Raw genomic sequence first — 27,865 nt, 5'->3', positions numbered from 1 at the left:
TGAGACAGAGAGAGGGAGGAACTTGCCCAAGATCCCTTGGGAAATTAGTGGCAGAGCCAAATGGTTGGATAAAATTACTGATAAGTTCTGTTTTTGTTCTGTCTGTGACTTCCACTTAGAAGAATATTCAAATAGAAAATCCCACTTCCCCAGCATATACTTCTCTAAATCTTATGCTTTAAGGGAAACAAATGTAGGAAAAAAATGTTTTTTTCTCTAGAAAAAAAAAATTGCTTTTGCATTTACATTCATGCTTGGTCTGTTTCCAGGGATATCATGGGCAAATGTCATCCCTCTTCCCAGTACATGAGGCTGATGGTACAAATGGTTGAATGTGGTTTTGGTTCATAGGTACAAAAGACCTCCAAAGAAATCCAAAACCAAAAAAGGCATAGTCTGAGAGGTATGAGTACTGACTTGTGTCATGTACATTTCTCTTGGAAAGATAAAGAAGCCGCTAATTAATATAGAGATGTTGGGGTTTGATGAATGTATATAACATCCACAATGAAAGTCAAGTTGGGGATGGGAGGAAAGGAGAGCTATTAGAATAAAAATAGATAATTATGCAAAGACACCTGTGGAATTGGTTATGGAATGGTTGATGGGTTGGATCAACTCATAGAGGGCTTGGTATGTTCCAAATACACACCCTAAAAGGCCCAGGATGCTGATCATGACATCCTTTGCAATGGTGGCACAGCTCATGTCTTCAGCATAAAAGGTGACGAGCTCCAGGAGAGGTGGGATGATGAGGGCCAGGGCACTGCTGCTCACAGAGCCCACAAAAGAGATGACCAGGTCCAGGCGGGGGATGAGGATGGCTGAGACACCTGCAGAGAGAGAAGAAACTTAGAATCCCTGATTGTTCCTGCAAGAGGGAAGTTCAGAAACCAAACATTTCTTTGGAGCCTTATAATCCCATGGATCCCAGACCATTTTGGAAATGTGAGCAAGGGATCCCTTGCAGATGAGAGCAGTAGGTCAGGCACTGTGGTTTTGGATTCCCCCCGCTGTTTTAAAGACCAATATAGATGCTCTTCTTTTATGTTTTATCTAAAACATAAAAGAGGATGGGCTCCTGTACCATGCATCTATTCTCTCCTTCTCATTCAAGAGATGGGGGAATCTAGAGTTCCAAGGAAATGGGATGTGGTCAAGGTCACAAATTCTCTGAGATGAGAATCCATTGAAATGTGTCTAAGGCCCTTCCACTTGTCTATGCTGCATCCCTTGCATATGAAAGAACTTGTACATCATAGATGCTCTTACTCAGACACTGAATCTACTGTGAATTTGTACTACTCTACAAAACACAGCCACTATCTAGAAGCAAGAATGACTTAAAAATGGGAGATGGCTTTGTTGTCAGAATCTGAATGACTTGTTTTCCCACTCCTAGAATGATTCTGGTAACTAAAAAGAACATAATACATGAAGATAGCAATAGGCTGCTCCCTCCCCATCTCATCTAAAACACCATGGTCTTAAATCTCCATCTTTCCTACAGATGATGAACAGACATCATGGATTTTCTAGGGGATTCCAATTTCAATAATGTATGAGTGAATAACTATACCACATATATGATTTCACTTTGCACAACTGTATGATTTTCCTACGAACAAATTAGGGAAAAACTGTCCACAAGAGCACTCAAACTAGCCTGCTGGATTTGAAGAAAACCTCACCTCTTTCTGAAATTGCTGCAACACATCTACTCAGAGAATGAGAGAGACTCATCAACTCTTGCAGTTGAGAATTCGTCACCCCTCTGATGGGATGGTCAGGTCCACAGCTTTCCCTTCTCAGATATTTAATGAATTGCTTACTGGTGGAGGCACAGAGAAAATCTATCTCTTCTCCAGGAGACCTCACACTGACAGGGCAGAGAAAATATTTTAATGGAAAGCTATAATATAAGGCAGTCTGGATGAGTTCTCTAGAAAGATCCTATCTGGTGATACCAACCCACTGCTCATAGACCTTCTATGGCTCCCCACTTCCATCTCTTTAGCACAAGGTCTCTGACAACTTGGGCCTTGCCAGGTGCTCTGGCTTCATGTCTTATCAGTCCCCACTACTTTTAGTTCTTCTAAGAGGCCGTATGTAAGTACTTGCCTCAGTTCTGTGCACAGCCTCCTTCCTAATGTGGTTCATTCTTCCCTTCTCCATCTATCTTCTACTTATCTCTTAGGTCTTTTTAAAAAAAAACTTTATTTATTTGATGGAGAGAAAGAAAGTGAGAGGGAACACAAGCAGGCAGAGGGGCAGAAGGAGAGAGAGAAACAGACTCACTGCTGAGCAGGGAGCCCAATGTGGGGCTCCATCCCAGAACCCTGAGGTCATGACCTGAACTAAAGGCAGATGCTCAACCAACTGAGCAACCCAGGTTAACCCAGTTAAGATCTTTTAGGTCTTAACTGAAATATCACTCCACTGGAGAGGACTCCCTGATCTGGCCTTGGCTAAAGTACAGGACCTTCTAATGTGCTCTCAGAGTATCCTTTTATCTTAACCATTATATGGTACCTCATTACGTGCCATCTTAACATTCATCACAATGTGTTGTAATTATTTCCTTGTATATATTTCTTACGCAACATGTCTTCTTTATTATTCATTATTGTATCCCCAGTGCCTAGCACAATGCCAGGCATATAGTATGTGCTCAACATATGACTGCTGAATGAATGAAAGATAATGGAATTGACTGCTGAATAAAGGAGGAGGAAGTGGTCATCTGGCATGTAACAGAAACAGGGCCTGTCATTAGACGGTCAGCTCTGTGTAGCACTGTCTTCCCTGATCTCAAGTGGCCTGAACCTGTGTGCAGGTTTTCTCTTCAACTTAGACCCTTCCTATTAGGAATGATCTCAAAACAATAGAGCTGCAGGTCCCTAGTGTCCTGTTACAGACCAGAAACTCTGTAGTACCTTAAACCAGCAGGTGTGTTGTTTCTGCTTCCAGAAATCCATTTATGTGGTGCATAGCATCTGATAGCATATTCTTCTGCTGGAAGGTTCCAACAATTACACAGTTTCTCCTGACCTTGAACTAAAACTTCATTTCTTCAACTTTAATCTCCGACTCCTGGAATCTTTAAGGCTAAATTTTCTCTCTCTTGTATATATACCATAGGTGTTTGAGGACAGATGGAGAAGTTTCCCAAGCCCTCACTTCTCCAGGCAAAACGTCCCTAGTTCTTTCCCTCTTTCCTCATGGGGCACCTTTACTGATGTTCTTTCCCTGGACAAACTTCAGAGAAAAAAGTCTCCAGCCCTGTTCACATCTCCAACAGTGCCTAATGTAGAATGAATGAGTGAATCAATGAATGAAGGAAGCATTAAGGAAGGAATATGGGAGGAGGAGAGGAGAAAAGGTTGCACCCCAAAAAAATGATCGCCAAGACTTTGACAAATCATCCCTTGTTTTCTCCTACAGTTGAAGGCTACTTTATGATAGGGACTTGATCTTAATTTATAATAGAGTTGCCCTCTATTATTGTGCCTCTATGGCACACGATGGAAAACAGACTTAAGTGCTATATAACCGATGCTCAGTTCCCAGCTCTGTCGCTTAGCAGCTCTATGATTTGAGTGTGTTACCTAAACTCTCTGGGCCACCGTTCCTCCAGTTGGTAATATTATGATGCCAGGCTTTCATGAATATAAGGCAATGTCAGTATGGCACCTGGCATCTGGGAGGCACATAAGAGTATGATTGAATGAATGGTACTTCTTTCTCCCATAAACCTGCCAAAGGATACATTCCATGTGTAAGCCCATTTTTCAGATGGAAAGTTGAGGTTCAGGAAGGTGAAGTTATCTTGGCCAAGGTCCAAAGAAGGTAAGTGGCAGAGCCAGTGATAGTGGGGGAGATGCCAGTGTGACTAGCAGCCATAGCTTTGGAGGAAGAGTGCCCTTTTATCCTACTCACAGGTCAGACAGACCAAGGCTGTGCGGACAGACAGGTCTATTAACAGTGTCCAGCTCTCTGACACCTGGGAGATGACGAAGGGGATGATGATTTCGGCTGGGACATGGAACTGGAGGGCGTAGGTGAAGAAGATGCCAATGGAGTACATCAGCTTGACCGACTGGTACAGCCTGCAGACAGACGGATAGGACGTGAAATTTGATGTGGCTCCTGGGCAGGGTCACTCAGGACTCACTCATTGCTCTGGTGTACTGGTACACCTATCACTGAGTACCTATCACGGAGTTACAGAACCGGCTCAGGCTTGACCTGCCATCAGAGCCACCCAGGAAGCTCATTAAAAGTGACATTCCTGGATATTCTAACTCATTAGACCTGTACAGTCTCAGACACCTGTGCCTTTTATTCTTTTACTTTCTTGAAAAGCTCTATTTATATAGAGTAAAATTCCTAGTTCCAGAGTCATAGAGTGAAAAGCTTCCCTCCCACCCTTGATTCCCATTCTTTCCATAGGCAACTCCTCTAAGAATTTTCCTGTAGCCATTTCAAAAATAATCAGTGTATAAAAAATCTTATACTGAATATAGATACACCTACACACATACCATAGCATCCTCTACGCACAGCTGAGCTCCATTTCTGTTCATTAAATATTTCTTGGAGATTGTTTATCAGTATACATAGATTTGGCTCTTCTTTGTAATAGATGCTTAATATTCCAATTGCATAGATACACGATAATTTTTTTGACCAGTCCCAGTTAAAGGATATTTAGATTATTCCCAGTCTTTTGCTAGTAAACAATGCTGCAAAACATATCCTGCTACATAGTTATTTACGCACATTTAGCATACACCCTGAGAGGTAAAAATGCTGGCTGAAAGTACATGTGATTTGAACTTAGGATAGCTACTGACATATTTCCCCTTCGTTATCCTAGCTTTTTGGAAAGCTTGCTTCCCAGTATTTTTGTCAAAACACAATGTGTGAATGTGTGTTGGTCTTTGTCATTCTGTTTTTTTTCAGGCATTTCTGTTATTATGAGGGAAACAAAGTATTTTTTCAAATATATAAAATGCCATTTAAAAGATTTGACTGTGAACTGTGGGTTCACGCCCATTTTTTCCTTGGGTTGTTGGCCTTTTTCTTATTTGGAAGGGGTATTTGTCTAAGGCTCCTCTGGGGAATCTGGTCGCCAGCCAGGTTCAGAGCCGATGTGAAGTTCTCATGGTACCTGATGCCCACGTTTTCCAGCTGAGACCCTCCCACAAGGAATGTGCCCTGCCCAAGGTAGCCAAAGGCAGCCTGAATGGCCCAGAATGGGAGGAGCATATTAGAATGATATTTTACTTGCATAAAGTAAGCTAAGACTTCAAGGAAATTCCACATTATTACCCCACCTAGTCATTACCACAACACAATGAGGTGCGTGGGGCTGGTGGTATTTTTCACATTTTATAGCTGTGGCCTTGTGGGAGTTGAAGACCCTACCACTCTACTCGTCTCTGAACATAACAAGGGCAGGAGCTAATACTTGATGAATACTTACTGCGTTCTGGGCATTTTTCTTTTCCTTTGGCAGCTTCATGGTGAAGGGCATGATTCACTGCTCTCTCCGTAATGTTTTGATCTGACATTTGAGGGAGTGGCTGTCTCCTCATTCTGTGCCCCAGCCTCTCCATAATGGACATGTAGCATGAGCATAGAATTAAGCGTTTGTGTGTATTCAGCCAGTGAAATTTTGGGGTTGTTTGTTACTGGAGAATAACCGAGCCAATACACATAGGCATTAGGGTTATCCCCATTTTACTGATGATGGAAATGAGGTCTGCAAAATTAGGTAGCTTGTACAAGGTCACATAAGAACCAGGATGTGAATCCCTTTACTTAGTTTTAGAACCTGTGCCCTTCAACACTTGGTTCTACTGACTGCTGAGTTGCAAGGCACTCACTATATACTGTCAGAATAATGATAATAGCTAACACTTGATGAATGCTGTGTGCCAGCCCCCAAAATGTTACCTGGATGAACAAGTGGGTGAGTAAACGAACGAATAATCAAATGTAAGAACTCCAAACTAAATTCCAGCTGGGGCATAACAATGGCAGTCTAGGTCCATTTCTGGAACTGGGGGCCTGAGTAGTAGTCCATCTGCGAGACCCTCGATCATTATTCTGGAGTTACACTTTTTGTTGTTGCTGTTTGTATTTCCCAAACACTCCCAGACCATTCTGTTTTAGGGTCTTTGAACCATAGAATCAGACAGGTTCAGTGTCAAGTTTCAGCTTCTCACAAACAAGGTGAGCTGGGAGAGTTCTCTACAGCCTTTCCAAATATCAACTTCCTCATCTAGTGACTGGACTTGATGAAAATCATGCTAACTCATAGGGCTGTTATGAGAGCTTAACCAGATAATGCACAATGCCTATATGATCAAACCCACAGGTTATCATCTCACCAATATTGGCAGTTAATGTTGGTGCTAGTGACAACCCAAAGGAATGCCACATTCTGTTGCTAAGACTCAGATCCCATGACTCTACTACCCTCGTCACCACAGGCAGGCAGGGACATACCAGCAATTGGGCAAGTTGAGGGTGATGCTGGCTTGGGTGTTGGACCCAAACTTCATGTAGCCCAGTGTCCCCAGGCAGATGTAGAGGATGATGATAAGGGACATCCCCAAGTACAGAACAAAAGAAAACTGTTGTGGATGCTTCATCTGATTTTTGAGAGGCAGAACCTAAAGGTTAAAGGAGATTGAGAAAGAAGAGGTAGTCAGAAGCGTGGCCCCTTGTGAAGGAGCAGGCTTCATCTGCAGGTACAGACACCCTTCTCTGGGTGGCCCAGGGTCAGGAATGGCCACACTCTTTTTTATTTTCTTCCATTCTCTATTGCCAGGAGTGCCCTACTCTGGCTGGACTAATGAGTACATTTGCACTCAGTCTTCAAGGCTTAGTGTGGTGCATGGAGGAGTTGGTGACCAGGATGGGTCCTGATTTTCCCTTCTACCAGGAAAAGATCATATCCTGCACTTCTCATTAATATTTTAAGATATCTGGAACAACTGGCTTCCCAGGAGGGCACCATGGACCCTCTATGCAAACCCCACATCCATCTTACCATACCGACGCCTTCAAATGTGAAGATGGCTGTACCAAAGAACAGTAAGAAGGTCTTCCAGCTTGCCATCAGGGGGAGGCTGCTGGGATCTGGAATCTCCTGAGAGGAAGGAGAAGAAGGGCATTTCTTTTGCCATGGTATTAGAATCATCCTCAAACTTTTCCTGGTAGAAAATTGGGCCACACCTGCCATCACGAGTGTCATGAGCACCTGTGAGGTAGCTAGAGCTGAATCAGACCTCTCATCTTTAAAAAGTTCTTGGGGGCACCTGAGTGGCTCAGTCAGTTAAGCATCCAAACTTTTTAAAAAAGATTTTATTTATTTATTTGATAGAAAAAGAGAGAGAAAGCATGAGCGGAAGTAGCAGAAGGAAAGGGAGAAGCAGGCTTCCCACCGAGCAGGGAGCCATCATGGTGCAGGGCTCCATGCCAGGACCCTGGGACCATGACCTGAACTGAAGGCAGGTACTCAGCTAGCTTAGCCACCCAGGTGCCTAAGCATCCAACTCTTGATTTCAGCTCAGGTCATGATCTCAGGGTTCTAAAATTGAGCTCCATGTTGGGGGTCCACACTCAGTGGGGAGTCTGTTTGAGACTCTCTCCCTCACCCTCTGTCCCTCCCCGCACTCATGGTTTCTTTCTCTCTCTGTGTGTCTCAAATAAACAAATAAATAAATCTTTTTTAAAAAGTTCTTTCTTTTTATTGTGGTAAATTATTCATAGCATAAAATTTAATATTTTAAACACTTAAGTGTATAATTCAGTGGCACTGAGTCCATTCTCACTGATGTACAACACTACCCATCTCCAGAACTTTTCATCCTCCCAATTTGAAACTTTGTATGCATGAAATAATAACTCTTTATTACCCAGCTCCTGGTCATCTCTATTCTACATTGTTTCTATGAATTTGAGAATGCTAGGTACCTCATAAAGTGGAATCATATAATCCCTGTCCTTTTGTGGCTGGCTTATCTCACTGAGCATAATGTCTTTAAGGTTCATCCATGTTGCAGCGTAGATCAGAATTTCATTCCTTCTTCAGGAGTGCTTTTCATGTATTTACCACATCTTTACATGTGGGCAAAGTGGGACCCAGGGAGAAGGGAGTTGCCTAAGGCTATTTTGCAAGACAGTGGCCTAGCTTGGATGAGAATTCAGTCTCCTGTCTTCCCACTCTCCAGTACCTCTTTCTCATCACTTCTACTATAGCGCCAACATGCATGCAGAGAGAATGGTTATTTTAATAGACTCCTGTGGCAGAATAATGGCTCTTTCCCAAAGATGTCCTTGTCCTAGTCCCTGGAACCTTTGAATATGTTATATTACTTGGCAAGGGAGAATTAAATTTTCAGACTGAATTCAGGTTTCTAATCAGCCAACCTTAAAAGAAGGAGATTATCTTGGGTCATCTGGGTGGGTCCAGTGTAATAACAATGGTCTTTAAAAGTGGAAAAGGGGATCAGAAAAGAGAACTAGAGAGATGGTGGTGTGGGACACACTTAGCTTTGCATTGCTGACTTTGGAGATGGAAGGCAGCCATAAGCCAAGGCATGTGGGCAGCCTCTAGAAGCTGGAGCAGGCAAGAAAACAGATTCTCCCCATAAGCTTCCAAAGAGAAACCCAGCCCTGCTGACACCTTGATTTTATCCCAGTGAGACCTCCAGAACTGTAAGATAAATTTGTGTTGTTTTAAAAGGCTAGATTTGTGATAATTTGTTACAGGAGCAGTAGGAAACTAATATAGCCCCAAAGATTTTCAGAGTCAAAGAAATTAAGCTATAATGGTAGAATTTCAGGGCCTATGATAATAGCAAAGCACGGGCTTGGGAAGCAAACTGATAGAAATTAGTGAAAAAATTACTTTCTGTTTATCAGTTTCCTTGTCTCTAAGCTGAGTACTCACAAAATATAAAACATATAAAATAGTACTACTGAAAAGATTCAATGAGTTAATATATGTTGAGAACTTGACATCAAGTAAATAAAATTTCTTTATCATGCATGTATCTCTTGTCAACCTACCACTGTTACAACTTTTGTTGGTTCTTAGTTGAGGTTTATCTCCCCAAATGAATGTGACTCCATGAGAGCAGATATGCCATCAGTTTCACCCACTGCCTTGCACCATGCCTGGATCACAGAAGGTATTCAATAACTAATTGTCAAATGACTCACTGTTATCCAATGTGATGACGACAATGATGATGTCAACTAGCTCTTACAGCTTGTGGGGCCAAAGCGTTCACAGATGTCACTTTAGCTCAGAGCAGGTCACCTTCCTCACCTTCACCTGCCCATAATGATACTAACCTTCCCCAGGTGTCTCAGAACCCCTTCTGCCGTCGATTTTAGGCACAGACCTGTATGATATACTCAAAGATCAGAGCCATGCTCCCCAGGGTGGTGATGTTGGCCAGCATCGAGAAGATGGACAGCAGCCTGAGGTTCTGGATGAACACCAGCAGGACCAGGAAGGGCAGGATTGTCAGCATGTAGAAGCGAATGTCCAGAATGGGAGTCAGCACCAGGATCTTCCTGGGTTGGCAGTTGCTGGAGGTCATGTGGACTTCTTCTACCATCTGATGTATTCATAATTCATAAGGAGTGTAGTTAGAAGTGTCAGATTAAATACAAAAGGCCGATTTAAGTTTCTATTTCAGATAATTCACAAGTAACTTTTTAGTCAGTATGTTCTAAATATTCCATAGGACATATTCACAGTAAAAAAACAAAACCAAACTTGCTGTGTTTATTGAAATACCAATTTAACTGGGTGTTGCATACACACACACACACACACACACACACATATACATGTGTGTGTGTGTGTGTGTTGTGTGTATATACATACACACATATATTTTTTTCCCCAAAATCTGGAAATCCCAACTGTGGTGCCCATGACTGTGACAATAAGAAACCCTTAGAATCTTAAAATCTCCTTTTGTCATCTAACCCAACCTCTTCTTTCCTGTCAAGTGGTTTCCTTTCATATACTCAGAGAATGGAAGTTGATTACAGAAGGATATCTTCTCTAACTTTAGCTAGTCCTAAAAACTAGAAAGCTCTGAGCAAAATCCATCTGCTTGAATATTTCATCTACAATACTTGCCATAGCTCTGGCTGTTTGAATGCACAAAACCAATTATGCTTCCTCTATCCACGAAGCTAAGAAAGAACGCTATGACTGATTCATAATGCCTCTTGGTAAAGCAATGAGGGCCCGGACTGCAGCTTATTTGTCTCATATTTAATCAGACAACCCTGAGATACCTACAGTGAATTCCAGCAACACTTTTCAGGCTAAAAATTCTCAATGATTTCTGATTGGACATGATAGCAAGCCTCTTTTCCATCCTGGCTACTCCTCGGATGTTGCTTTGACTTCTCAACAATCCTCTTAACAAGTGACAGGACTGAGAGAACCCCCATGTAGACTGATGAGGAATGACAAATGAAACCATTTCCCCCCTCTATCCGAACACTACACTTTTGCTAATGCAGCCCTAGCAGTGGGATGTCTGCTTTTCTCCCACTCTGCCCAGAAGATCCTTTTCACCTGTTGCAAGTTGTCTGCCATAAACATAAAATAAACGCTGCAGAATCCCAGTTGGGTGGTGATTAATAAGAAGCTGACAGTGTACCTGAAGAGGAAAAGAAGAGACAGATAGAGGGAGAAAACAAATTACTTTTTAAAATGTATTTGTTTTTATATTTTGAAGTGATTATTTCTGTTGTTATTATTTTTAATACTCTGCTACATTTTTTTTACGTTAAAAAAATTTTCAAGCCAGGCGCCTGGGTGGCTCAGTGGGTTAAAGCCTCTGCCTTCGGCTCAGGTCATGATCCCAGGGTCCTGGGATCGAGCCCTGCATCGGGCTCTCCGCTCGGCAGTGAGCCTGCTTCCTCCTCTCTCTCTGCCTACTTGTGATCTCTGTCTGTCAAATAAATAAATAAAATATTTAAAAAAAATTTTCAAGCCCATAGAAACAATTGAAAGACGGATATAATTAACATCAATATGTCATTGAACTTAATATGCCAATTGTTAACTTTTGGCCCTAACTGCATTATATAAGTATGGATTTGTATATGAATGTACGTATTCATCCCCCCACACAGGCATTCTTTTTCAGAACTACTGCAGATATCATAATACTTCAACTGTAACTCCCTCAGCATATCCCTCTGGAGACTATGATCCAGAAAATCAACCTCAACGTCCTCTAATATATAGTCCATGTTTTAAATAACCCAATTGTCTCCAAAATATCTCTTAAGCTATTATTTATTTTTTGGATTCAGGATCTAATTGAGGTTTCTATACTGCATGTGGCTGTATCTCTAGTCTTTATCCACGTAGACCAGTCCTGTGAACATCCACATTCTTTGATTTTCCATGACATTGGCTTTTGGGGGAAGAATTAAGGACAATTTTCTTGTAGAATGTCCCACACTGTAGAGTTGGAAGATTGCTTCCTCATGATTAGATTCAGGTAAGTATATTTGGCAAGCATACCGCATAGGTGATATTTGGTATTTTTTCCATCATATTGGGAGGCCCATGCTGTCCTGTGGCTCCTCTGTGATGATGACTGTCAGATGAGTCCATTGTAAATGCACATTTAACCTCGTTATAATCTGGAAGTAAAGCTTTGAGATGGCATGAATATCTTGTTCCTCTCCAACCAAGGGTTTTGACATTCATTGGTGATCCTTGTTTGAATCAATTATTTCATCGGTGACAGAGTGATGGTTTTCTCATTCTATCTGGCATTTTTTCTAAATTTATCAGTTGGTATTTAAGAAGGATATATTCTTCCTCTTTTGGGGTATCACACAAAAAACTCACTCTAATTTTTAAAATTTAGTATATTATACTCCATTATGGTCATTATTCTTTTGTATTCTTCAATTGTCCCAAAATTGGAGATGCATTTATTGTTTAAGGGAACAAAAATATGATCAGTTTAGATGAAATTGGATGTGTTCAGGGTAGTATAGCCTTAGAGCAGTGGTTTTCAAAGTTGGGGTGCAGTACCACTTGCATCAGAATTACCTGAGGTTTATGCAAAAAAATACAGATTCCTGACTCTTGTATCAGCCTCTGAAATCAGAAGCTCATTATCATGTGAGACCAGAATAGAGATGTTTTCTCTCTTTATGATGGAAATTTTTAAACATATACAAAAGGAATGACAATAATCCATTACTCCTCACCTGCCAATCCCAGCTTCAACAGTTATTAACTTTTTGCCAGTCCTCTTCTATCTCTCCCTTTACCCCTACGACACACATGCTTGTTTGTTGGAGTATTTGTAGCAGATTAGAGAATTTAAGGCAATTCATCTGTAAATAATTCCATATATAACTTTAATGGATAAGGACTTACTATATATAGATCTCCAAAATGCCATTATCATCCCTCCAAAATTAGTAATAATTTCTTCATATCATTTAATAACAGTCCATATTCATATTTCTCTTATTGTCTTAAAAATATCTATTTTACTGCTGGTTTCTAAACAAGTCTATACATTGCGTTTTGTTATTACTATGACATCTCTTAAGTTTTTAGAACTGTTGCATTCCCCTCGCTCTGCTTTTTTTTTTTCCCCCTTTGCAATTTTTAACCGTTTAGGGGGTGTTGAAGATACCAGATAATTTATCTTGTAGTATGTCCCACTTCCTAGATTTGGTTGATGACTTCTTCATAATGTCAGTTAATGCATTTCTCCATACCCCATGTTTCCTGTAAACTGGTATTAGATCTAGCAGCTTGACTAGACTGAGGTTCTTTATTCCTCTCTCTGGCAAGAATATTTCCAGGGCGATACTCTGTACTCCCTACTGTATTCCATTATAAGACACATTGTGTCTGGTTATCCCATGTCTAGACATGAGATGCTATGATTAATACCTGGGGTTGGGTGGTGTCAGTGTTTTCTTCCTATAAAGTCTCCCAATGACTTTTCACCTCGTGGCTTGAGCACCTATTGATGATTATTGCCTACCTCATGCTCCCACATATCCCTTAGCACACTAAAAATTACAAATCATTGTTTAAAATATGTTCCTAACTCTTTTTCAGTTACTGGGCCTCTCGAGAAATGGTACAGTGTAATGGGTGGGAGCTAGAAGTTCAGGATTCTAGTTCTTGCTCTGCCACTAAATTCCTGTGTGATGTTGGGTAGCTTTATTGCCCTATCTGGGCTCTATATTTCGCCATTGAATAGGCATGGATATGGTGGTATCTAAGGACCCTTCCTACCCAAAAGTTCTGATTAGGGGTTATCTGAAACATAAACCTTGGGGAGAGAGGATGAGTGTTTGTGAGTCATTCATTCATTATTGCCCCATGACCTCACCTGTCTGATAATCAGAGTGTCTCCTGATCAAGAGAGCAATGACCTACTGAGAGTCACAAGAGAGGAGCTGCAGAAGGGATCTTGGCAGCCACAATACTGACTTACTACCTCCTGAAGGACTCTGCTGGGAAAGGCTGGAATGTTAGGTTTGGGTCGAATTTCGGTGCAACACCTATCTGTATCTGTTCATGGACCTGTTATTTTTTTCCTTATGAGCTTTGGTCGTCACATATTTCCAGGACAATAAAAACCCTCCCTGCTTATCTATAAAGTCAAGGAGATAATAAGAGATGCTAAGACACAGAAAGTCATCTTGTATTACAGGTACTTTTTATCAACAAGGGAGCAGCCTGAATGTTCACTATTGGGGAAGACTTAAATGCAACTATGGCACATGTCTCCACTGAGGAACATTCTGAGCCTTAAAAAATAATCATGTAAGCCCAGGACCATCCTAAGCTGCCACAGGACACCATGAAGTTGCTGCCAGTCTTGGAGCCTGGAGACATGCCCAGGAAAGCAACATGGTAGACCTTGACTGTACCGTGCACCAGCCCCTTGCCCCAAGACAGCTCCTGTGCTTGAGTTGGCCACAGCTGCTCATATTTACCCACAGTTGGTGATGCCAAGAGAGGGAAGGTCTTCATTGTTGGGAGAGCAGATCCAAGCAAGAGCTTCTCTGCTGTGCGCAGCACAGGTCCGGGAACACACCAGTGGGATTTAGCCACCCTGGAGGGCCTCTTGCCCCATTTCAAGCATGCCAGCTCCATTTCCTCTTGTGCACCTAATAGCATCTGGGTGTTTGGAGGTCAGGAAACTGAAATTGCCTACAAGTTCCGAATCGTGGAACTAGGACTTTGAGACCATGCCAGAGGTAAGCAGTCCCCCACCGACCCCAAGAACATTCCACACATCATGCAGCCATTGAAAACCAGTTGTATGTCTTTGCAGGTGGAAAGAGAGGTGCCCAGCCCATCTGGGTGTGAAGCTGCATGTGTTTGACACAGACACTCTAACCTGGTCACAGACAGACACTTGGAAAACCTCCACCCCTCATGTGACAGTGGCAGTAAGAGACAAATGTCTTCATCCACGAGGCTTGGCAGGGGACAAATTCTATGATAATGTCCATTGCACTGATTAAAGTGACATGAAGTGGCAAAGGCTAAGTCCCACTGGGGCACCTCCCATAGGCTGTGCTGTGCACTCAACTGAGATTATGGGGAAACACCTGCATATCTTTGTAGGGGTGACTCTTCTACGCAGCAACACTGGACACAATGTACCAGTATTACATAGAAAAGCAGCATTGGATGGACTTTGCTTAAATCTGAAAATTTTCGGGGCATCTGGGTGGCTCAGTGGGTTAAGCCTCTGCCTTCGGCTCAGGTCATGATCTCGGGATCCTGGGATCTGGCCCCACATCGGACTCTCTGCTGGGCAGGGAGCCTGCTTCCCCCTCTCTCTGCCTGCCTCTCTGCCTACTTGTGATCTCTCTCTCTGTCAAATAAATAAATAAAATCTTTTTAAAAAATCTGAAAATTTTCTACTACCTGGACGTTCAGATCATTCTATGTGTGTCATTCCATGGCCAGTGATGTGTACTTCTGAGAAAGAAGATTCAAATTTGTCACTCTGAACTGTGATACTGAGAAAGGGACTTCCACTGACAAAGGAGTGACCCAAGATGCTGACTCACATGAAGAATGTCATACTGACACACTCCTGTTTTGCGTTTGGTGGGATGAATACAGAAGGGGAAATCTATAGTGATTGTATTGTGATTATAGTTGACTAATAAATCCCATATTTCTATTAAATGACAAAAAAAATAACCAGGTAGATCTTTATGTCCCAGCATGGAAAGAAATTAGAGATATATTATTAGATGAAAAAGCAAATTTCAAAAACAAAATTCTACTTAGTGTACAAGAAAATGCTAAATGAAACTTGTATTTCCACTCACACACGTATATTCATGTACCTGTAGAGATAAAGTCTAGAAGAATATTTACTAACTAGGTATCAGTTGTTACTTATAGGATGAAGAGGGGCTGGTGATGGAGCAATGTCTTGTTGGTTGGCTTGTAACAACAATGTATTCATTTAACCCTGTAACTAGGAATAAGGGAAGACCAGGTGAGGATTATTATTGTTCTTACTACTCCCACCACTACTGCTACAACATTTATGAGTACTACCTTCCCCACACCGAGTGGGTCCTCAGCCAGGCGTTTGGGCAGGTTTCCAGGCTGTACATCATGGCCTCTCCATAGTTCACGAAAGTCTTTTGCAGTCTAGGGAAAGGGCAAGCAATGTACAACTTAAAGCATTTTTGGTAAGGGTATACTTTACTCCCAAAGTGAGTAATTATTATATATTTGTGTGTTAGCATGGAACATTCTGGAAATTTTCTAGCAATGGTATTAACAAGATATTTTATAATACACATTTACAACTTTCAGGAGACTGCCTTTTTTTTCTTTGTTGTAGTTGTCTTCTTAAACAATAATATTTAAGTGAAAAAAGATTTTTAAGGAAATAGTAGCTTTGCCTTGACTTAAATCTACAAACCAGGGAAGAGGGGTCATGAAAGGTGTGCAAACCTAGTCAGGGGGAGTAGGAAGTAGAAAAGGGGGTTTGGGTATGACCAAGCCAGTGATAGTCTTTTCTGGACTTAATTCCCTCCCTCCCACTGCTGAGGGTGTTGGAACATTTGAGATACCTGCCCCAGACTAGGTCCCATGCAAATATGGTACTCAGGCTTCTGCCAAGCACCCCTGTAGGATGTGACACCTAAGTTGCTGTCTGTCTTGTTCCTCTGCCCTAGATGGCCCTTCCTAAGGGCAGGGAAAACCCTACTGAAGAACCATCTGTGAGCAGGGGGAGCCACAGCAGGGGGCCAAGGGATGGACCCCAACTGCTAACTGAGGGACGTAGCTGGGAATGGGAAGGAGACCCAGACTGGGGTCTTGGGTTAAAATCCCAACACACCCCCCTTCAGATGGCTGAGAGGCCTTGAATAAGTCTCTTTAGACTTCTGAGCCATGCCATCTGGGTTTGGGGGAGGAGATGGTGACTGATGAATGTGGAGATGCTGCTGGAAATATGGCATAATCCTTCCATTTTTATTATTGTTCATTACGCTGGGCATTCCCTTATAAATGAGGTCATCACATTGCATAGGAGTGGTATATTTATTAGTCTGAGGGTTACAAATTCAAAAACTGCGGGGCATGAGGTATCAGTGATAAGGGGAGAGGGGCTGGTGTACCACAGAAGAGGGAAGAGTAGAGACTGTAGCAAGCCCCTGCTACACATCCTATTCTAAGAGGGATTGACCGGGACTTGGTTCCCCCTGAGCAATAAGGAATGAGACCCCAGAGCTGCCAGATTATCTAACTGGCAAGGAGAAGGTGAAGTTTGTTTTTTTCCTAATGTGAAATCTCCAGGTTTTTAAACATAGGCTAAAACAAAACAAAACAAAAATTGTGAAGCTCTTAGACCATCAGTCTGTAAACTCTATATTAGAAAAAAAGAAAAAAAGAAAAAACAACTTATAAAAAAAAATCAGGGGGCACCTGGGTGGCTCAGGCAGTTAAGCCTCTGCCTTCAGTTCAGGTCATGATCTCGGGTTCCTGGGATGGAGCCCTGCATCAGGCTCCCTGCTCAGCGGGGAGTCTACTTCTCCCTCTGCTGTCTCCCCACCCAAGTTTATGGTCTCACTCTCTCTCTCAAATAAATAAAATCTTTTTAAAAACCAGGAAAAGGCTTATCATGGCTTAGGCATCAGAAACCTACAAGGTGATATTATTGTCCCAGCAAGAGATGTGCAGAATTGTTGGAGCGGGTCCCACAGGTCTTTGAATACAAGCTCTGCCACTTCCTAGCTGTGTGACCCTGAGCAAGACGTTCAGTTCACCTAGGTCTCAGTTTCCTCTTGTGTAAGATGGGGACAATAATAGTGCCTGCTGTAAAAGTTTACTGTAAGGAGTAAATAAAAGAAGGCTTCTAAAGCTCTGGCCATGTACCTCGCACATGTAATTGCGCAGTAAATTTAATTGTTGAATGAATAAATGCTCTTACAAGTGTTTTGGTGAGCTGGAAAGTGCCCTACAAGTTAGGTGTGACTGATGAGTAGTCCGGACACACCTGTTTGGGTTTGATAATTTGGCTTTAGGAGGAGTTTCTGTTACTCTCTCTACTTTGACCTATGGGGAGTTTCTGCATATCAGCAAGGACCCCTCTGGATTTGTGTGGCTCGGGAGCAGATAAGGGTTATACACAGAAAGCCACCAGGCAGTTGGCTGTAAGGAATTACTAATCACCATGAATTGTTGGTTTGTAAATATGCAACTCTCAGCATTGTTCGCCTTCATCGCATTTGTCTTCTCTTTCAGGAATTTCTTTTGCATTGGGAGTTTCAAATATGGAAACACTGAGTATTTGTATGTATGCTTTATCAATGACCAGAGCCATTGTGTACTATTCATTTCAACTATGGTTTTTGCTTTTACTGAATTGTCCCAGAAAGGGTTTCCCTGGCCCAAACTGCCCTTCCAAGGTATGTGTCTTGGAATTAGGGGGAGGGTGGGTGTGGGGAGTAAGGGGGAAAGAAGGACATCCTAAGTATCATGCATACTCATGGTAGTTTCTAGGGCACGCTTGCATCTTTTATCACCTTTGATCTTTCCAGGTACAGATATTTAGAGTCAGATGGTGCGGGAACTTGACAAAGTCATCTAGCAGGTTAGCAGAGTGGGGCCGGGACAGAGGAGTTTCCCGTTGCGATTGTATCCCTGTCTCCAGCACTTCTATAGAATCTAGAGCAGTAGGTGCATGGCTGGAGAAGTGGCTCATTAAGTGGGTCAGTGGCCAAAGGAAACTCAACACAGACGGGGCCTGGCACTGGGGGGAGAGAGAAGCAAGATTCTCACCTCTGACCAAGGTGATGGGCACAGTTCAACAGGATGACCATGCAGTGCACAGTGAGGATCCCGATGGCCAGCAGGCTGATAGGACCCACCTAGGCGGGGAAAGAGGGGTGGGTACAGTGAGCCATACATTGATCATTCCCATAACTGGTCCTCTCCTAGTCTGGGTGCTAGGGTGTCCTTCTCATGATAAAGCTGCCTCTGGGATGGAGGTCCTTGCCTGAATGTCCTTGTGCCCCTAGGCAGTCTAGTCTGAATGCCCTTTTTAGCATCACTGCAAAGTAGCTGCCCAGTCTCTGCTAGGGTACTTCTCATGACTAGCCTACCACCTCCACAGACAACCCACGCCTTTCCTCATCTGCCTTGGGTTCTGCCTTCTAGATCCCTCGTTCCTTCTTCACACCCTAGCCCTCACCTCCTTCAAGATATTGGAAGACCAAGGTTTCACTTAGGACTTGGCTCTCTTCTTCTAGTGTAGAGTTACCAATGGGGACATTAGCGATATTTTGGACCAGATGATTCTATGTTGTGGAGGCCCTATTGTGCATTGCAGAATGTCCAGCTTATTCGTTGGTCTCTATTCAAGCATTAGCGGCACCCCCTCTCCCCATGAGTTGTGACAGCTGAGAATGTCTCTAGACACTGTAAATGTCTTGGGAGGTGTGTGTGCAAAATTGTCCCCAGTTGAGTATCATTGCTCTAGTATGTCTAATTTGTCATTAACCCTATTATTTTTTAAAGACTATATAGTTAAGGTGTACAACACGACAATTTGACATACATATACATAGTGAAATGTTTACTGCAGTCAAGCTAATAAAACTATCTTATTCTCACATAGTTTCCATTTTTGTGTGATGAGATTAAAAAACCAGAACTCATTATTAATCCTAATTCTCAGATATGATCAGAGGGGCATAGAGGAAAGAGAGACTCCCTCATCTCCTCTGTGCTGGTCACTCGTCACGCCTTTATAGATGTGACCTGATGGAACATTATCACAAAGTAACAAATGAGAGATCAAGAGCACCACTACATTTCACTAGAACACAGCCTCCATATAAGAGGTACTTCCTTTGATCCTGTTTACTTCTTTTTTTTCTTTTTAAAAAAATTTTTTTTATCCTGTTTACTTCCACATTTGCAGTGCCTAAGGATGCACATAGTAGGTGCTCAGTATGTACTTCTCAAATGAACCATGATCAGAAGTTCTGGTGGGAAATGGAGGGCAGAGAAAATTTCAAATGGTTCTTAGGAAGCAAAAGTCAGAGGGTAAGAGAGCTATCTTCAAATACCACACAGGCAAAGAGAGTTTGGCTGGAGGCCATGTGGTAATAATACTCTTCAGAGGTTCTAGAACCCTGAGGATTCCAAAGGGGGAGAGTCTCATCTGTGGGTTGGAACTGCCTCGGACTGCAAGTCACGTCAAAAGCAGCCAGAGTTTTGATATGCCTTCTTTTTGACATGTGGGTCCCTTACCAGGCCTGAAGAGGAGGAGAAATAAGCATCATCTAAATGGAAATCACATATTTTGCATCAATTCAGTTCAATAGACATGAATTGGGACTTCCTGCGTGTCCTGTCTCTACAGCAGGTATTGTGAGGAGGTGTAAGAATGCATTAGAGAGTTCCTGCCCTCAGGGCTTTCAGGTAAACGAGGAAGGTAGGTATTCTAAAATATTATCTCATCTTTGTAAGAATTCTGGGTGTGGTAGATATAAGTTCTAGAAAAACACAAGGGGACGATGGCATTAATTTTAGTAGGAAATAGTAAAGTTTCGCAGAGGAGGCAGATTTCAAAAGACAGAAATGAGGGAGAAGGAACAGTAGGAGGCAAGAGATAGAGGTAGGATGACATGGGGTGTCAGGGGACAGGTGAGGCCTTCGCTATCCTCTTCTTCTAGGCCACTTTCTCACAGTCAGCCTCAGGGTTCGAACCAAGAGGCAGTGCTCAAATGCCTGCCGGGACCAGGCTGCTAAGGTAAATGAATGAAATGGGCTGGTTACAGTTCTAGGGAGTGGGAGGACTGTGATGAAGCAGATTGAGTGCCAGTATGTGAGTGTGGGGGGTCTTTAAGAATAGTGGTGGGTGGGGGAATTGGAGGAAGGGGGCCAAGAGGTACAAACTTCCAGTTATGAGATAAACAGGTACAACATGATGACCATAGTTAACACTGCTGTATGGTATGCCTGAAAGTTGCAAAGTATATGATAAATTATATATATATATATATATATATATATATTTATATATATATATATATAAATATATATATATATGGCACATATATACACATATACATATATATGTTAACCAAACTTACTGTGGTAATCGTTTTGCAATACATGTATACCAAGTCATTATGTGGTACACCTTAAGCATATATGGTATTATATTGCCATTTATATCTCAATAAAACTGGGGGAGGGAGAGTAATAGCCTCTAGGAGCTCCTCTCTAGGAGCACTCCATTTGGTTCCAGGCTGACTCTGGTGGATTGATGCCAAGAGGCACATTTCCTGTTGCAGAGGGTACCCCCAAATTGGCCATTGATAACACAGAGGCCTTAGAGGTCCACTGCCCCTTCTCCCCAAATGGGTAAAGCTAGTTTCCATTGCACAGGTCCCTCTTACCAATAAGCCAGCATTTTTCATGGCCAAGGGAAGCCCCAGGAGTCCTGTGCCAATGTTGCATTTCAATAAATGGATCAACGTTTGCATGATCCTGTAGGGGGAGAGTAGGGAGACAAGAGGTTATGTTAGTATATGGGAAAGGTGACCCAAAGCTCAGGTTCCTTTCAGCATCTCCAGAACCCTCTCTTGGGAAGAGGGACAAAAACCAGATGAAGTGGCCCCTGTAACATCTGATCCAGGGCTGGTGCTAGTTTAGGTGACTCAACAAATATTTAACACACAATAGGCTCTAATGAAATAATTCACAATTGTATTCATCCAATGATTTCTTTCATAACTTATTCACTCACATAATATTTATTGAGATGTATTAGCTGCTTTACATTTAGATGATCAATGAAAAAACCTAATAGTAATTTTCTCAATTTCTAGAGTAATTATTGATGCCAGGTCATGTATTAATTTTACTCACTAGAAAGAACGTAACTTCTCATGACATATGGAGTATTTACTGGTTCTAGTTCACTCCATCCAGTTACTCAATAAACATTCCCCGAACTATTCCATGCTCTGCATTGGATACAATTTAATAATAATTGTTATCATGCATACAGAATGCTTACTACGTGCCTGGCAGGGGGCTGGGTACAGGGTTCTAAACACCCTCCACGCCTGTGCTAGCAGTTCCTGCCCAGGCACCACATGTCCGTTGGGAAGGGGGAAAGGGGGACAAGATCCCGAGAAGAGAATCAAGAAGGAACTGAAATGAAAAGCTGAGTTCAAGAGCAATGAATTCAGAGGTAAAGAGCACTGAGTTCTGAGTTCTAGTTCTGCCATTAACCTCTGAAATTTGGTCACTATTTTGGAAAGACCTTTAGCTGCTTACATTTTCTGCTTCTTCATCTGCCAAAAAAGAGAAAGAAATAATAAAAATAAACAAACAAACAAACAAAAAAAGATTCCATGACAAAGGAAAAGAGAGAGAGAGAGAGAGAGCAAGGGAATAATTCTTGCCCTTACTTCCAGGGAAGTGGTAAAAATCCAAAGAGGTAATGATAATAGGAATCCTGGAACCATGAAGCGCATCTAAGAAGTGAGGCATCGTCACTACCGCCATCACCATCATCACCATCCTCTCTTCATCTTCAGCATCATCATAAGGTCTGACCTTATGGTGCTCACCTGCTAAAAGGACTCCCTTGAAGGGGAAGCAGAGCTGGAATGAAGGCAAGTAAGGGCTGGTTTAAGCAGGTAGAAGTGTCCCCTCCTCCTGGAATAAAAGGGACCTTGAGGAGGCCATTAGAGGGAACTCCTTGTGCAGTCTTAGAACTTTCTAGAGGCAGACTGCCTCGGTCACAGAGTGAGTCCCTTAGAGACAGTGTTCAGATCTCCAGGGCTTTGTCCCATCGGTTAGGGAGTTAGGGCTGTGTCCAATTTTATAATTCAATACAGACCTGGGAGAAGGGTTGGGGCTGAGAGAACAGGGTAGGCCCTTGGGGCCCCCCTGACTTTCTGCATCTTCATTAATTTGGTCTATTCACCTGAGGATGGGGGTGGGCACCTGTTGTCGCTTCACTGCCAAGAGGACATTTATGACTTTCATTTCTTGATAACTGCAATTATTGGAAAATATGTCAAAACAAAAACAAAACACTACTTTTTATGTTTTGTCAGTTTCTTAGTAGTAATTTCTCCGACATGTGCTCTTCTCCCCCCTTCCTGCCTTCTGTCCTTCCGTTTCTTACTTCTTGCCTACAAGCAGCATCTTGTCCAAGTTGAATCAGATCTCTTGAAAAAGGTGAAATCAGCTTTGGAGAAACTGGATGCCCTAGCTAACAGCATTATAGATCAGGGCCTTGGAGAGTAAAATCCATGTTGGGGTTTTAAAAAAAACGTTCTTTTTCTTTGAGAAATGATACATTACTATTGTAAAATGAAACACCAAAATTCCACTAATTGGAAATAAGCACTGTTAGCATTTTGACTAGCACTTTTCTGGGTGTTTGTTTTTAAAGATACACACTTTTACACATGCAGAACCATTATAATACTGTATCCTAAATTAATTTTCTTTATGAATGGTATGTCCTACACATTTTCCACAGATTTCCTTCATCACCTGTAAAGGCCATATTGCATTCTACTGTATGTATGTACCATACTTTATTTAAATAATGTGTTACTGTTTCTAAATCTTCAATATTATAGACAGTACTTCAATAAAATTATGCATACCTGTTGTTATCTCATTAGGAAAAATTCCTAGAAGTGGTGTTTATTGATCAAAGGATGTATTTATTTATATTTGTACTTAAAAAATACCTGAGTAGCTGGGGCGCCTGGGTGGCTCAGTGGGTTAAGCCGCTGCCTTCAGCTCAGGTCATGATCTCAGGGTCCTGGGATCGAGTCCCGCATCGGGCTCTCTGCTCGGCAGGGAGCCTGCTTCCCTCTCTCTCTCTCTCTCTCTCTCTGCCTGCCTCTCTGTCTACTTGTGATCTCTCTCTGTCAAATAAATAAATAAAATCTTTAAAAAAAAAATACCTAAGTAGGGACGCCTGGGTTGCTCAGTCGGTTAAGCCACTGCCTTTGGCTCAGGTCATGATCCCAGGGTCCTGGGATCGAGTCCCCCATCGGGCTCCTTGCTTGGCAGGGAGCCTGCTTCTCTATCCACCTCTGCCTACCACTCTGCCTGCTTGTGCACTCTCACGCTCTTTCTCTCTCTCTGACAAGTAAATAAAATCTTTTAAAAAAAAAATAGGGGTTAAGATTTGGCGTACATTACAACATTGCCATTTGGAAATACACCCGTTTAAGTCTTCCTAGAAGAACACGAGTGAGGGCATTTCCTGACATCCTTATCCACCTTGGATATTGTCATATTCAATCTCGTTATGCCCAGGGCTATTATCGGATCTGATTACTAGATAATAGTCTAACTGGCAGTAAAGTTCTAAGAAAAAGTTCTATGTGTCTGAGTTTGTAGCAGTAGAAGTAAGGACATGGGGCTAGGAGGTTACCTTTTGTTTCCTGGGTGGGTTTGCAGGAAGGAGGGAGGGAAGGAGAATAATAGGAATGAATAAAGCAGATGCAGAAAGAGAGGAAAGCAGTCTGAAACTGCGGAAGAGCACGCAGCCAGCCTGTGATGAAAACTGTTCCTAGAATCAAGCTCATGTTGGGATGCCTACTCTATTTGGGTTCTCTGCAAAAGCTAGGAGACAGGTGTAATAGTACAGAGAGCCACACAGATGAACTTTCTTGGATTTGGCTTTCTTATTTCCTCCGTGCATCTCCTGTTCAGTGAGGCTAAGGATGTTAGGAAGAGAGAAGTAGGCAGAGGTGGCCCAGCGCTGTGAAGGCAGCAGCGCTTGACCTCAGGTCTGGAAGTGCAGTGCAGCCACTTACGATAATCCATTGGCTTCCTCAGCAGGATAGACGTTCTGTGAAGCAACACCGCTCCTACTCTCTAAGAGTGACTTGGACCCGTCGTCCAAGTTGCTGGGCGCACTGTTGAAGTCCTTTCCAAGCAGTGACGTCTTCAACATGGCGGATGGGTGGTGGCAGAACAGGTTGAAGGCCTGTAATAGCCTTGAACCAGCTTCCCATGGGTTTTTCTCCAGAGAAACCAAGGCCGCAGCCCCAAGATGCTGGTTCCTGTTTCCCGAGGGTGTCTGACCCAGACTGAAGCCCAAATGTGCGAATCAGTTAAGCGCTGGTGGCAGGGGAAGTTGATGTTGACTATGCCTCACTTGGCTTTTGGGGGACTTGAGAGTCTCATCTCAGTGTGACCCTCAGGACCCCTCACCATTTGGTCGGCCACATGCCAGGACTCACCTGGGCTTCCAGTCCCTCCCAGGTCAGCCCTTAGTGCTATAGGGCAAAGAGAAGAGTGTGACCGGGAGGAGGAAGTCACCATTGGACTGCAGGTCCTGGTGCCTGGATGGGGGGCCAGGTTCAGCGCTTGTCTACCTCTGTGAGGAGGAAGCCAGAGCTACCTCACAATGAGGCCTGCCCAGCCAATAAAGTGCTACAGAATCCCAGGATGCAGGTGTGGCCCAATCAAGACTGATCCAGCCACCACCTTCCCTGGGTGGGAATGAAGAGTGTCTTCTAAGGCCCAGTTCAAGTGCTACCTGCTCAGAATTTCTGTCCAGGAAGGGCGTATGTTCCGCACCTACTTGGAAGGGAGTACTTTTAAAAAATAATTTAAACTTTTAAGAACTTGAAAAACTTTAAAAAAATAATTTATTCAACAACTATCTATTGAGCACCCAAGATATACTAGGCACTGTTCTCCCTCCTGGGAATACATTAGGGTAGAAATTTATTACAATCTCTACGCTCATGGAACTGCAGTCTACTGAGGAGACAGACAGCAAACAAATATGTCAAGTTATGTTAGTTGGTAATCAGTACTATAGAGAAAAATAGAGGAGTAAAGGGGAATGTGAAGTGCTGACTGGGATAGAGAGGGTTGCAATCCTAGATGGGGTGGTCAGAGAGATCCTCACTGAGAAAGTGACATCTGAGTAAAGGGCTGAATGGGATGAGGGAACATGTCTCATTTAGGTCTTGGGTAAGAAACTTAAAGCAAGGGAAGAGTAAGTGCAAAGGTCCTGAGGCAGAAGAGGGTCTGGGCATTTGGGGAATGGTAATAAGGCCCACATGGCTGGCTCAGCACACACAAAGGAGAGGGGAGATGAGTAGAGTGGATATATGTCTGGTTTGCCCAGGACTGTTCTGGTATGTGTTTATTGCCCTGGCATAATTACCAATATGCCTCTTTTCATTATCAAAAGTGTCCTGGTTTGGATGATAAATTACATGATCACACTAGAGATGCAGTTAATGTAAGTAGAAGTAATAGAAGAGGGATGGAATGGGATAAGTAGGATCTTGTATGCCACTATAATGCCTTTAATTTTTACCACGAGATGAGGTATCATGGAGAGGTTGAGAAGAGAAGTGACATGACTTGCATTTTAACAGGATCTCTTAGGGCCATTAGGTTGGGAGCTGATTGAAGGAGGGCAAGGGCCAATGTTGGGAAATAAATAGGAAAGGACTGCGATGAGCCAGGTGCTTATATCATCAGTGGTTTAGATCAGGGTGGCAACTAAAGAGATATCTGGGTACCTTTAAAAGATAGAGCCAAGAGGACGTGCTGATGGACAGATGTGAGGTGGGGTATAGAAGAGAGGGAAGGATCAAGATGATGCTAAGAATTTTCACATGAAAGGAAGGATTGCGTTGGCACATACAAACGTTGTCTTCAAGATGCTTTTGCAGAGCAAGCCTGGGTACACCGTACTTGGCCTGCGCGTTCATTTGGGATGGTCCAGATGGGCTCCTTGGGAAGATTATGGGATCCACACGCTGCCCATGTCAAAACTCAGTACTGCTGCAAAATCTGCTCCAAGAGCCTCTTTCTTCCTCTGAATGTCCATTGAGATCTCTCCTTCCTCTGATACCCCAAAGGTTTTTTTTCTCCATTTGGAAAGAGTTTCCTCTCCCCCACTGCATTTAGCCACTGCTTTAATACTTTCTAGTGAATGTCTACTCCACATTAGGTCCTGCAGGCTTAGCAATGAACACTTTCAAGGAGTCTGCCCCTGAGTGGAAAGTAGGAAGATGACACTACACACGTCCGCTAGACAGTAGAGATGACAATGAACCTCCCCACCATCCAGGGAGGACAGCTGTGAACATCTGGATGTGCTTCATTATTTGCACACATCCCACCACTAACTTACTGTGTGATAAAAATAATTGTGTTACACATAACAGAAAACTGATAATCTTAACCATTTGTAAGTGCACAGTTCAGTAATGTTAAATAATCCCCCGTGTCGTGCAACCAATCCCCAGCACCCTTTTCTTCTTGCAAAACTGTCCCCATTAAGCTGCTGCCTGCTCCCCTCTCCAGCCCACCCCCACCAGTCTATGTTTCTAGGAGTCAGACTCCCCTAGGTACCTCATAAAATCGGAATAATGCATTATTTGTCTTTTTGTGACTGGCTTATTTCACTGGACACATTTTCCTTCTTTTTCACTTTGGCCATCATCATTCGAGGTCCCTCTTGGGCCTCGTTGGTGCACAACTATGTGAGTCCTGAGCCCAACTATGTTTGATACCAGCAACTTTCTTCCCATCTCTCAGCCTGTCTCCTTATCTGAAAATAAGGACAACGTCAGTGACAATCTCCTAGGGTTGTTATAAGGATTAAGTAAGATAATCCCCTGCAAAACACAGTAAACTGCTCACTGAGGGAAGGAAGAAAGGATTTTATATGATTCTTGATTCAAGAACAAGCTCCGAAAGTTAAATAATCAGTTGGGATGGGGAGGGGGTAGAGGGTGTGTGTGTGTAAACCAGTGCCAGACAAAAAGTTAATATCCTCACCACTCAAGCACAATTCTAGTAATTGGCATTCTTTAGTGTTGCTGATAATTACTAATAAGTCTCCCCAGCTTACATTTATTTTTTATTTCCAATTTTATTTTTATTATTTTTAAATTTTTTTAAATTTATTTTTTATTTCCAAAATTGAACGCAAACCATATTAGTCTAAATGATAAGATTGACCTGAGCATCTTACACAGTAGGGGCTTGTCCCTGGACAGTGACTGTGACCATTTTTTAATAACAGAGGACACTCTTAAACTGAGCAAGACTGGTTGGGGCGATGATGGAATATGGTGGGAGAGGCAAGCACAGAGAGAGGAAGAATGCTTTGCCATAGCTCTGAGCCCATCGGTGGAAGTGGTTTGGGTCTGCCGATGAAACACAGAAGTGCAGGGAGGGAAGGATCAGCCAGCTCTTTGGCCACGTGGGCTGTGGGCCGCAGCATAGGCTATGAATGTCTTG

At 42.7% G+C, this 27,865-nt stretch overlaps 1 protein-coding gene and 1 pseudogene across 2 annotated transcripts in view; one reads left to right on the top strand and one right to left on the bottom strand.

The window, feature by feature from the left end:
• Nucleotides 1-24,542, bottom strand: part of LOC111140983 (solute carrier family 36 member 3) — a 49,626-nt gene extending 25,084 nt beyond the window's left edge. The window contains exons 1-10 of one of the 2 annotated variants that reach the window (XM_022493275.1): nucleotides 24,403-24,542; nucleotides 21,001-21,091; nucleotides 18,371-18,459; nucleotides 15,635-15,730; nucleotides 10,625-10,709; nucleotides 9,426-9,644; nucleotides 7,064-7,162; nucleotides 6,517-6,683; nucleotides 3,940-4,109; nucleotides 653-833 (exon numbers count right to left, since the gene is read on the bottom strand). In XM_022493275.1, the coding sequence (XP_022348983.1) occupies nucleotides 653-833; nucleotides 3,940-4,109; nucleotides 6,517-6,683; nucleotides 7,064-7,162; nucleotides 9,426-9,644; nucleotides 10,625-10,709; nucleotides 15,635-15,730; nucleotides 18,371-18,459; nucleotides 21,001-21,091; nucleotides 24,403-24,542 (1,337 nt within the window). Of the gene's footprint in view, nucleotides 1-564; nucleotides 834-3,939; nucleotides 4,110-6,516; nucleotides 6,684-7,063; nucleotides 7,163-9,425; nucleotides 9,645-10,624; nucleotides 10,710-15,634; nucleotides 15,731-18,370; nucleotides 18,460-21,000; nucleotides 21,092-24,402 lie in introns of those variants that run through there. The other variant, XM_022493274.1, reaches the window with a different exon arrangement.
• LOC111140985 lies at nucleotides 13,908-15,231 on the top strand (annotated as a pseudogene).
• Nucleotides 24,543-27,865: the final 3,323 nt, after the last annotated feature.

Source organism: Enhydra lutris, unplaced genomic scaffold, assembly GCF_002288905.1.
Source record: "Enhydra lutris kenyoni isolate GAN:26980312 unplaced genomic scaffold, ASM228890v2 scaffoldscaffold5, whole genome shotgun sequence".
Taxonomy (NCBI): Eukaryota; Metazoa; Chordata; class Mammalia; order Carnivora; family Mustelidae; genus Enhydra; species Enhydra lutris.
Note: the sequence above shows the minus strand (reverse complement) of the source record. Positions and strands in the feature narration are given on the sequence as shown.